Source organism: Limulus polyphemus, unplaced genomic scaffold (genome assembly GCF_000517525.1).
Source record: "Limulus polyphemus unplaced genomic scaffold, Limulus_polyphemus-2.1.2 Scaffold148, whole genome shotgun sequence".
Taxonomy (NCBI): Eukaryota; Metazoa; Arthropoda; class Merostomata; order Xiphosura; family Limulidae; genus Limulus; species Limulus polyphemus.
Window position 1 is genome coordinate 856,300 of NW_013665758.1, and position 12,734 is coordinate 869,033.

At 34.9% G+C, this 12,734-nt stretch overlaps 1 protein-coding gene across 1 annotated transcript in view; it reads left to right on the forward strand.

The window, feature by feature from the left end:
* Window positions 1-12,734, forward strand: part of LOC106475613 (disks large 1 tumor suppressor protein-like) — a gene marked incomplete at its 3' end in the record, with an annotated part of 180,333 nt that overhangs the window by 42,679 nt on the left and 124,920 nt on the right. Inside the window, exon 4 of the mRNA XM_022380864.1 lies at window positions 11,058-11,213. Coding sequence (XP_022236572.1) covers window positions 11,058-11,213 — 156 coding nt within the window. The remainder of the gene's footprint in view (window positions 1-11,057; window positions 11,214-12,734) is intronic.

Sequence of the window (12,734 nt, forward strand, 5' to 3'; positions counted from 1 at the left end):
ACATACTCAGAGTATTTTCCTCCTGAGGCGTGTGTTGCTCAGGGAGGGGTAGTTAGCCTCATACTCTTCATCATGTATGTAAGCGATATGCCACTGACACAAATTTCTGTTTTGTCTCGCAGTTCGCGGATGATTTAGCAATTCGCTACAACCTGTGATTAATGATATAGCTGAATACTACCAAAAGAAAATAATAAAAATTAATGTATCAAAAACACAAGTCCTTGTGTTCTCAAAATCCAATAAAGCTTTAAAAAAACAAACCCGAGACTTATCTAGATGGAACCCTTCTTCAGACCGCTACATCAGCAAAATTCTTAGACCTTACTTACAACTCGAAGCTAACCTGGAAAACACATGTAAATGAACTCAGAAACAAAAATCTGGAAGCAGGTGAACTACGTCAGGAGTCTAACATAGTCACGTCACCAAGAAACATATTAACAAGAGGGTATCCTCAATAGCCGCGCGACTTGAAACTTTTTTTGGTAGAAATAGACTAAATTAATCTATGAGACCTTTTTTTTTCTTTTTATTAGCTTTTTCTTTTCATGCGCCAGCAATACCAAGCGTGGGGCGCGCGTATATCCTTGTTGTTGTTTGTTTTTTCAAGTATTATCTTTTAACTCATAGCTCCGTCATCTCTTGACCGATTTGAAATGTAAGTACAGTTTTGGACTCAAGAGGTCAAACCCTTGATGTATTTGACCATGCCCAGTATCTCATAGATTAATTTTCTCTAATCCTGCCAGAAAGAATTTCAATTTGGGGTAGGCTGGTAGAGATGCTGATGAGTAATAAAATCGAATACAAAAAACAAACTCAGAGCCATTCTATGAGCCCCTGAGCAGGGGCTAAAAACCTACAAACAATAAATACGGCCGATAACAGAATATGCCTGCCTGGCTTGGATTAACGTTACACCACACATAATTAAACAGAAACTACAAACTATACAAAACTCAGTTCTCACTACAGCATGTAAAATTACACACACAACAAATTTAGTTTTTCTACACAATTATGTGAACACACATCCACTCTACGTCAGACTCAATAGATCGGTCAAAACAAAAACGAGATAGTATGCTCATTAGATCGCTATCTCGTACATGATGGTAATGTGACTAAGTTCCTCTCCCCTATAAATATTACTATAAGTATAGCAATCAGCCACCTACTGCTACACTTACTTAACCATATCATTTGTATGGTGTATTTACTATGTATTACTAGCGTATAGCCCGTCAAAAATGACGGGGCAAATACTACCACTCCCACCCCATAGTATACCCTAACCTCACATATCATAGTTAACTGAAATAAATAAATTTTGCGAAATCAAGCTTTACCAACAATGGCAAAAAAAAAGTGCAGTCGAGGCAGTCAAACGTCGGTAAATTTCTTTGTGAACCAATCAAAATTAAGATCATTCTTGAATTCAATTCGTGGCGTATTCATAGAATAATTGGTGAACATCAGTTAGATTAACAACTTTTAATATATAGAAAAGTCAGTGCGTTTTGGTAACACTATGTTCCAATAATGAATGGCTTTTATATCATGTCGCTTAGCAACAACCTCATATTGTTGTTAATCTATGTACTGAAAATATAAATTGAAATGTAGACAACAAAACTGGAAAAATATTTGTTGATTTCTTAATTTAGAGCCTCCGTTCAGTAAGAGGTGTGTTTTATATTAAAAACGTTGGTGATATAACAGCAAATGGCTTAATTCAGAAACGATTAAGTTTAATATTGAATCGATATATTTACTTTCATGATAGATTTTATGCACTTGACTCTAGGCTAGGTGATCCCACATACGTCTTTACTTTAGTCTCATTATAGCAACACTCACTACACTTACAAGGTTTCAGGGCACTCCCTTCCTCACAGCTCCCTTGTACCCTGTCATTAAAATCGTAATGAGCAGACAGTAATCGAACTATTCTATATGGATAAATGCATTTTGACTTTTATGACCCCTTATATTTCGAGAAATCAAGTATGACTTGACACACACTGGCTTTTATATAGGTTAGATTAGCGTATTAATGTTGAATACATACTAATTATAGTACCGAATGAACAAACATTGGAATATATGGGACTATTTGTGTAATTTAAGACTGTCTACATTCAAAATGAAGGACTATGTGTACTACCAGTGCAGATGCGCAACGTTGAACATAAATGGACACGACTCTGAAAAGGTAATATAATTATGATAGTGATATTACAAAATCCTCATTTATGTGATGTTTAGCATTTAATAGTGCTCTTAACTGTACCGACTTAATCGGATCACAACAACATCAGTGCCGGAGGGAAGAAGAGGTATACGTAGCACTTGATCCTCCCAGATCCATATCTGTTGATAAAAGATTTTGTTACCATTAGTATGTTATGAAAATGGCTTGGGGATAAATTAATCGATCTCAACTAGTGTATTTTTGTGGATTATTTGACAACTCAATTAGCGGTGTACACGTGTTTTAAGTTTTTCTGTCCCTTTGTTTTTTTGTTTGCTTTATTTGGCTTTCTTACACCTTTCGTTTATAGACACAGAGATCTGCCTCAGTTTCAAAGAATTTTGGTGCTCTTGAACGGTCTTGACACATCGTTCTACTTGTGCATCATAACTAAATAAATTTGCATTAATAACTTCCATAGTCGAGTAATAAACCAGTTGGTATTATCACTCGTTTGCTGGATACTGATATGAAGAAAAGTGACGTAATTTTTACTTTAATTAAACATAAAATCTTAGCTGACCTTAACTTTGCATCTGAACCTTGTGTAAGGTGAATCATCTTATTACTGCCTAGACCACGTGTCGCCTTCTCTAGAACTGCGTTGCCAAAATAGACGCTTAGGATTAATTTAATCTTGCCTTAATATAACACACTACTAAGCTGTATAGCCTGTGTTACCATAGCACGTTCATCTAGACGTTCAATTTCGAAGCTGTGTTTTTATAGTGGTGAGCCATAAACATCGGCGAAGAAAAAGGTTAACATTCCTTCGAGACCATGGCTTGGTGGTTAAAGCACTCGACTCGCAATCTGTGGTTCACGGGTTCGAATCCCCATCACATCGCCCTTTCAACCGTGAAGGCTTTATAACATGACGGTCAATTCCACTATCCGTTGATAAAAGAGTAGCCCAAAAGTTGGCGGTGGGTGGGGTTGACTAGCTGCCTTCCCTCTAGTCTATCACTGCTAAATTAGGGACGGATAACGAAGATATCTCTTCTATAGCTTTGCGCGAAATTCAAACCAAACCTAAACCCAACTTTGAAGACGTATATCATCGATAGAGTACATTTGTTACTTTTAATCTGGGTAAGAAGGCTCATAATTGCAACCTGTTCTTGGACTTAGTAGAACATTCAAACTGTGTCTACTATAGTGTATTTTTCACTAAATTTGTTTAATGGGGTTGGGTTAAGAGGCTGTGTTTGTTTAAGATTTACATCAGATTAACTTGCCAGAGTCAAATTCACCGTTTATACGAACGACGTAGTTACGATTTTTACGATTGAAGTTAATACTATCAACAGCCTTGAAATAGCTCCATGTGGTACTTGTAGTACGGTAAATGGTAAAATGAGTCAGTTTGTCTTCTGAGCTTATTTAATGAGTCAGTTTTTCTGTTGAGCTTGTATAACGAGTCAGTTTGTCTGCTGAGCTTATTCAATGAGTGAGTTTGCTGTTCAGCTTATATTAGGTTTTCTGATAGTTGGAGTTACTAGGATCCATGGATTGCTTTTATTGAAAGCTCTTGATCGTAAATGATTTTTTCATCAATTTATTATATAAATAATTCCGTAAATATGAACAACTGAATGTAGTGTTACAGATATCGATATAGGAAAACAGTTATGTATGGGTTTAGTAATATTTTCTGATTAATCTGTCCCCTAGTGGCTCAGCGGCAAGTCTGCAGGCTTACAACGCTAGAATGTCGGGTTTTGATATCCGTAGTAGGCAGAGCACAGATAATCCATTGTGCAGCTTTGCGCTTAACAATAACCAAGCCAAACTGATAAATCATAAGTTCTATTTCCTATTCATAATTTCGGTATGGGAAACAATTGTGCGCAGGTTTAATAATTCTTTGATAGATCGTTTAGGCTAAGTATTGATATTGAGTTGGCCGTGAAATGTGCCGCATCTGTCTATTAGAGAAACACACTTGTAGAAATATATGCAATCTACTTATGTAGCTCGAGTGTAGAGGACGACATTTCCAAAGTCTACTGTTTTTCGTCTTCAGGACCATTCTTCAGGTTTAATATTTTCTGATCAATCACAGAGTTCTGTTTGATTTCCGGTAATGTTGATAATGTACTGGGATAAAATGAAGAATTTGTTATAATATGATGTTTTACCTTTTGTTTATGGTTCTAATTGTAAAACATAAATCATATGGTCTGTTAAGTTAGCGACGGCATGAATCTTGGGAGTCTTTGACCTTGTCTTTTAACCCACTTGTCACATGAGGTGCAATTCAGGTTTTGCGTCTATGATGTGATGTACCAGAAAAGACAAAAGACACTTAAATATTTTGTGGACATTTCTGCAAGAACTTGTGCCTTCTCTTACCTGGATGAAACAGATAGATTGGGAATAACAAATGTTTTTAATTACTCTCGTACTGAATAGGCCTAGCATGGCCTATGGTTAGGGCACTCGACTCGCTATCTGTGGGTCGCGGGTTCGAATCCTCATCACACCAAACATGCTCGCCCTTTCAGCTGTGTGGGCGTTATAATGTGACGGCCAGTACCACTATTCATTAATAAAAGAGTAGCCCACTGCTAAATTATTGACAGCTCGTGCAGATAACCGTATAGCTTTGCGCGAAATTCAAAATAACCCAAACCCAGTCGTACTGAATACTTGTGCTATTTTCGTAATCGTATTCCTGCGAGTAACAGATGTACTTGATGTGGTTTTTAAAACTTAATGAAATTAGTTTATGTTTGAACGTGATTCCTGGTGTTTGTTTCATAATTATAGTTATTGTTTATAGTAGCATATGTGTAAGTGCTTGTGATATAAAATTTTTGAATTAAAATTCACTTTAACAATAGCATTAAACAGGAAGTATTAAGATTGTTGTATAATAAATGTTTTCAAAATGTAGTTATTCTTAATAATGATATGTAATTAAAGAGAACAAATACTCGCACCAGAACAGATGTAATGGAACATTATATTCTTCTTCTTCTTACATTTCAAATATTTACCAGTTTAAAAAACTTGGTTAAGATGTGACAGCTGCAGTGCTCACGTTTATCTGTTACGAGATTCAAACATGGAGAAACGACATCACGCTTTACAGGTACTAGTGTGGCTTTGCAAAGGCATGGAAATTTGAGATCCCATATCTCTTTCGAGTATGTTTCCAGGTTGACTAATTAAATGCGTAACATATAGTAAGTTTTCAAGTGGAAACCATACTGGATAATAGATGCATTATAATCAAAGTTGTGTGTATTAATAAGGTCTCTAATGCTTTTAACCAAAGTACCGTCCACAGATTTATTCTGAAGGCGTGTAACACGATGACAGCTGTTCAAGATGTATATACAATTTATATATAACGTCATTGGTGTTCACTTAAATTAAGAGAATCATTATGATAACATTTTGGGGCTATAACCTTAGAATTGCGAATGATAATGATCTCGTCGGCTTTTTTTTTAAACCCACGTTCCTAAACTATTTACGTACAAAATTTTTCGTGATTTCTTAATTTTTCGGTTACATGGTCGCTAATAACGTACGAGTCTCACAAAAATACCATCATTATTACAGTTAATGACACTAATTATTCTTAGAGTCCTATTTATAGTTTACATAGAACTTAGTGTTCCTTCGAGTTTTTAGGTGATCTTTACTCTCAGTGCTGTAAAGGTATTACCCATCGTCATCTTAATAGCAATGGTCAATTTGAGTATGTGTATATACTACCCCTCATCAAGTGGATAGCGACTAAATTTCGGTATGTATAATACCCATCGTCAGGTGAATAGCGACTAAACTTGAGTATGTATATATAATACCCATCGTCAAGTGGATAGCGACTAAGCTTGAGTATGTATATATAATACCCATCGTCAAGTGGATAGCGACTAAACTTGTGTATGTATATACTACCTATCATCAAGTGAATAGCGACTAAACTTGAGTATATATGTATGATACCCATCGTGAAGTGGATAGCGACTAAACTTGAGTATGTATGTATGTATAATACCCATCGTCAAGTGGATAGCGACTAAACTTGAGTATGTATGTATGTTTAGTACACATCGTCAAGTGGTTAGCGACTAAACTTGAGTATGTAGACACTACCCTTCGTCCGCTGAATGACGATACGTGTCAGCTTTTCTTATTGAGTGTTATCGGATGCACACAGAACCCTCCTCCGCATATCCACCACTATCCACTCAAACAGACCTCGTGCACTTTTTTTTTTTTTTGTGGCGGCAGAGCAGCATAAATTTCGTCATGCACACAGCTTCAAGTCTGTTTTTTTATCATATTCTTGCACGCTTTAAACCATACTCTGAGCATGAATGTTTTATGTCGAAATAAAGAAGTCTCATGTATAACGAGGTTGACTTTTAAAACACACACACGTGAACAGGAATTTTTGTTTTAATTTTGTTAATCTGTTAGTATCAATATTACTTGAAAAACGGCGTTTGTAACAAGATCATGTTCTATAGGTATTTTGTTCCTGTTTTTAACGTTGTACAGCTAGGAATTTTAGAAACCAGCTGCTTACTCGTTTAATAAAGTGTTTAAACGAGAATATATGGACGTGTGTCCAAGAAAACTTCTCTTTCCAACCATCGTTATGCCTGATTATTTGATCGTGTGACAGATTTTATCTCCTTATTGTGTTCCAGATTTAGTGTGAAGGGTTCACGTGTGTCCAATATTAACTAATCTTTCCAACCATCGTTATGCCTGATTATTTGATCGTATGACATATTTTATCTCCTTATTGTGTTCCAGATTTAGTGTGAAGGGTTCACGTGTGTCCAATATTAACTAATCTTTCCAACCATCGTTATGCCTGATTATTTGATCATATAACATATTTTATCTCCTTATTGTGTTCCAGATTTAGTGTGAAGGGTTCACGTGTGTCCAATATTAACTAATCTTTCCAACCATCGTTATGCCTGATTATTTGATCTTATGGCTTATCTCCTGATTGTATTCGGGTGCAGTTTTAGTATAAATGGTTCAGTCTTTAAATTAAAAAGTAATAATAAGCTAACTTTTAACTGTTGTGCACGCTTACATGTTGGCAGCTGAGAATTACATACACGTGACCACAATAATGTGACTTGTATATGCACTCTGCAGGTGAATTAGTATACAAGTAATGTGCATTTGTAATTGCACTTTAAATGCTCACTTTGTATAATTTGTAAGTGTGTCACTAATGTGCACAAAATCTATGAAAAAAAAAGTAAAATAAAAATTGTGATGCAGTTAACGTTCTGTCCTGTTGTGATGTAGTTAACGTTTTGTCATGTTGCATGAAGATATTACACATCCTAGACCACGGTGACACCGTGCACTACCTCAAGCACCTCCTGGTTATAGAATAAGGTTACCAAATATTTAACCATCCAGCGTGAATCGTGAGGCACTACCATTCTACAAAATTTATTCAAAATATGTGAAGCAATTATGTAAACGAAAGCCAAAATACCAGCATCGCAACCAGAACGAGAAACATGATGTTGTATAGAACAGAAAATTACGTTAAACTTGCATTGAGCACTAAATGTTTTTGTGGCGTCGTAGTGAAACAACTCGAATAATTTTTTTTGCGGTTTTTTGCTATTGTGGAAATTGAACGGCTAATGTTTATTAATTAGAGACATCTTTAGTTTGTTTTTTTTTGTACCAAATTTTCCATGTAAACAATTTTTCGATTACAAAGTTAAGTCGATGTTTTCTGTTTGTCTTTGCCAGTACACGTTTCTAAGAGCTTAACAAATTAGGCCATTTAAATGACACATCCAACTTTTTCCTTCATTTTCAATATACATGCTTTATACGTAGATACTAACGCTCAGTTATCAATAGGATGAGGAAAAGTATCACGGTAGATTTAGAAATAGTTAAATTATGTTATTGGAGTTTGCTTTAAGCGCATTTTATCTGTAATTAAATGGCGCTTCCTCCAATGTCTGTCATATTTTCATATCTTTTACGTAACTAAGAAATAAGCTTTCCTTTAACCCTGTGAGCAAGTAAGACTGACCTAGTAAATCATGTCATGTACTGTTGGATTTAATGTCCCAGTATCTTTCAGTGGTTTTAACTTAAGAGTGTATAATATTATGTAAACCGAACCATAATTGCCGACGTGGTCATACACTCTTGGATCTAATGTCCCAGTATCTTTCAGTGGTTTTAACTTAAGAGTGTTCGGTTTACATAATATTATACACTCTTAAATTAAAACCACTGAAAGATACTGGGACATTAGATCCAAGAGTGTATGACCACGTCGGCAATTATGGAATAATATTATGTAATCCGAACCATAATTGCCGGCGAGGTCTCTTCAGGGAGGCTGACATACGACGTATCTTGTTCGTTATTATGCACACGCTGGGCAATTGGGCTAGCTGTGGTCTGCCCACCGGGGGTATCGAAATCTGATTTTTAGTGTCATAAGCCTTCAGACGTGCCACTGAGCCACAAGGAAGAGACAGGTTTAACAGTAGTTGAGACGCGATTTATATTAGAAAATTAGTTGAACAGTAATTGTTTCGGTATGAACTGGAATAAGTTTGGGAAATGTGATTTTTATCAGTTTTATTTATGCCACTATACATTACAATTAGACTCATTTCCGTGTTTAGTGGTACGTTTACCAAAATTCGGGTTTCGATACCCGCGCTGGACAGAGCACAAATAACCCATCGTGTAGGTTTTTGCTTGATCACAAAGAAACATCAGAATTAGGATAAGGCTTTTTTAAAAAAAACTTTATTTAGGTTCTTTCTTGGCACATATTTGTATGAAGTCTAAATTATAGATGTTAGAACAAAGTCGAATCTTTATCTGTTACTGGACATCAAAGAACTGAGTCTTTGCGTGTGTATGTGTATTCACATTAAAATAAGTTAATAGTAACTTCCGATCAGAGCAAGCTATGTACTTAGAGCGAAACGAAACATCAATCTGGCCATCAGTATAACTAATGAGATATAGTGAGTATATAATACTTACGAGGGAAGTAATATTTGAGATTCTGAAAACAACTGAATGGTTTAAATTAACTCTTTACAGTCCCGTGTTCAGCATGAGCTGTAGTTAACACATAATAATAACGTTAAATCATTTTTTCTAATTAACCCTCTCACAACATAACATCTGTTTGCACACATATTTTTAAATTTACCATACATCAAGTAACGGTATTGTTTCGTGCATGGAGCGTGTTCCTTAAAATTAAATCGTGCAGGCCGATGCATACGGGCTCATTGTTTAGCATTAACCACTGTGTGGCATATCATCAATCAGGTATACGTAACTAACTCCCTTCCATTTGTGGAAGAAGTCACTTTACAGTATCTGTTAAACTGGCGTTTTCAAGTGCTCTTCCTGTATGTACAAAAGTAGGCGGAGCAATGTATAATGCCACTTAACGATATTCCCTATGTCAAGTACAGACTTTGATAAGAAATATTTGATTTTAAAATGTTAAGGGAATAATTCTTTTTTTGTTTCATTTTTATAGTAATTTTAGTATTTTTTAATGTGGCTGACTAACTTACAATTCACCAACTATAGCTAGGGAGTCTCATATATATATATGAAACGTTACAGAAGTAGAGCGTTATATTTGAGACATTTTGATTAACACGTATACAGTTTAGTTACATCGATAGTAAAAGTTGTCTTGTTAGATTTCGTATGTATATATGTAGAATGAAAATTAATTCATTATTATTTTTGGCCTAATGGCTAACGTATGGGACAGCGAGGGGATAAAATGTTTCGGTTTAGACATTTGATGCTACGTTTCGCACTTTCAGCTGCGCGTGAGTGACTTATAAAAGTGACTGTCAATCCTGCGATTTGGTTAGTAATAGTCGCTTTAGGCGGCGGGCGATGCAGGTTGCCTCTTCTCTGGTTCTCAGTTTAAAATTAAGGACATTATGCGTGAGCTGTAGTAGTCCCTGACTTGGTCATTTATTTTATTGTGCAGATAAGGTATCGTTCAAGTGAAGAAAACAAACTTTACATGCTATTTTTGTGAAATGCCTTTATACCGCATGCATATATATATAGTTGTACAGACATCGACAACAAAAGTCTTGTGCGACTTTTGTAACCACTTTTACCTTCTTACATGATGGAATATCCGTAACAAAAGCTAAAAATAAGTTTTTTTTCTTCGACAGATCCTTCATTTCAGTTTATTTTAGTAACTAGTTAAAAATATTAATTATTGTCAGTTGTGAATAGCTTCTTTAGCAGGATATGTAACTCGTGTTGCATCTAATAGCAGGATATGTAACTCGTGTTGCATCTAAAAATTACAAAACCTTCTTACCGTTGGGTGAATATAACGATGTTCCTCGCTGTTCAGTTAACGTTGAATTTGGTCATGTACTGTTGTAAAACAAAGTATATTTACACGACTGATTCTGATTATTAACTATGGTAAAAATTCAATTAGTAGTTACCTACATGTTTTTTTTTTTCATTCAGATTGTAATATGTTCATTGTCAAATTGTTTCGTATTAGATTCAAAATAAATCAATTGATTTTGTCGAAATCTTTTACAGCGATTTACCGTTCTGATGTCCACAGAAAATGTTGAGTTTCAGTTTAAGAGTTAGTAACGATTAGTAATGAGCAAGTAATATATACACACATTTAACATTAGAAAAATACCGTAAAGAAGATAATACAATCTGTGTATCAGAAGAAGAAAAAAAAAGATATTCTTTTCAACTTGTACAAGTTTAGTCATTTGTGTTTGTTCTTTTACAGAAATGCAGGTACAGGGACGAAGATTTTCCAATTTCAACAGCTTCTGGTGATTACAAATATTTCTCCAATCTAGATGGTTTCCCAAGAAGTTTGGTGGAGAAGGCGCTATCGGTGTCCGATTACTACGGCAGTAACGTATCGAACTCGCCGAGAAAAGTAAGACATTTTAACTAAGCGAAGGCCGTACTCCGTCAGAGAATGTAGAAACGTTATATTTTGATTAAGTCAAATGAATTTTTTTTTTGTATTTTGGACGCATTAAAATAACTAATGTTACTTCAATACAAGCGAAAGTTTCTCATATTCGGTCATTTTGGATGTGCATTTTTATAACGAGAATTCAGCCGTAAGTTATAAGTTACTATGTGTGTGACTATACGACTCCTCTACCTTGGAAAATTCGGAGTACCATCATCTCCTTTTAAGCCTTTTTACGACAGAGCCAAAGGAATACTGAATAGAACTCATATGACTATTCAGTATTGCCTAAGTTTTTAACTCATCTGCCAAAACTTAGGCAATACTGAATAGAACTCATCTGCCAAAAATTGGGCAATATCACTACTATAGTGTATAAAATATTATGTACGCAGAAAGAATCATATATCACTAAGCACGGATGGGCCCGGAAAAAAAGGGCCGTCGCATATTATGTATTGCTTATAATAGTCTAAAATCTTTCTTATAACAATGGAAGAGACTTTTATAAACACCTAACTTAGGTTTTCAAAAGCTATTATGATCTTCAGTTTAGCCAAAGAACATTGCTAAAGTAGAAAACTGGCGACCGGAGTAACATTCAAATATTCTGCTGATTATTTTGAATCTGGCATCAGAAGGGCTGGCTCACCATGTTTGAAGTTGTTGTGATGACTTACTCACCAAAATGTTGCATTTTATCTTGGGAAGTGCAGAAGCAGTATAGAATTTCACTAACTTCAACACATGATGTCTATCGAGACAAGGCATCACACCAGGCTAAAACTGATGCCTTCATTGTGACTGTCATTCTTTAAAAAAAGAGGAGAAGCAAGTAATATAAAAACATTTTGAAAAAATAAGAATGATGTAGGGATGGCAATGCTAAAAAGTACAGAAACAAAGTAGGGATGAATACACAAAAACCATACAAAAATATTTACATAAGTAGCCACTGAGTCAATGTTACAAGCTTATGGGAATTAATCAGTTTTATTCAAACCTGAATTTAATCAAATGAAAGGAATTCAACGTTTAGTTGTAGATAAAAGTTTTTTTAAAAATATTTGGCTAGTTAAGTAGGCATTTTTGTAAGGGTTTGTGTATTCACCCTTACCTTGTTTCTGTACTTTTTGGCATTGCCATCCCAACATCATCCTTATTTTTCAATTTTATTATTACTTTATATATATACTTATTATCAGTCAAACATTCTAATGTTTCTGTTGCTAGGTTTTCAAAGGAAAGCTAGATATTTGAAAATTAATCTTGCAATATTTAATAAGATCTGCATCATTGGATTAAATTTTGTTTCTACGTTGGTTGCTATGGATATAAGGAGAAATAAATTATTACTGTTTGTATAATAAGGCAGTGACACTTTCACAAAAGTTATGATAAATTTAAACAGTGGTAAATGTTATGTTTATAGTATGTAAATCTGGTTTTTAATATATATATATATATATATATATATAT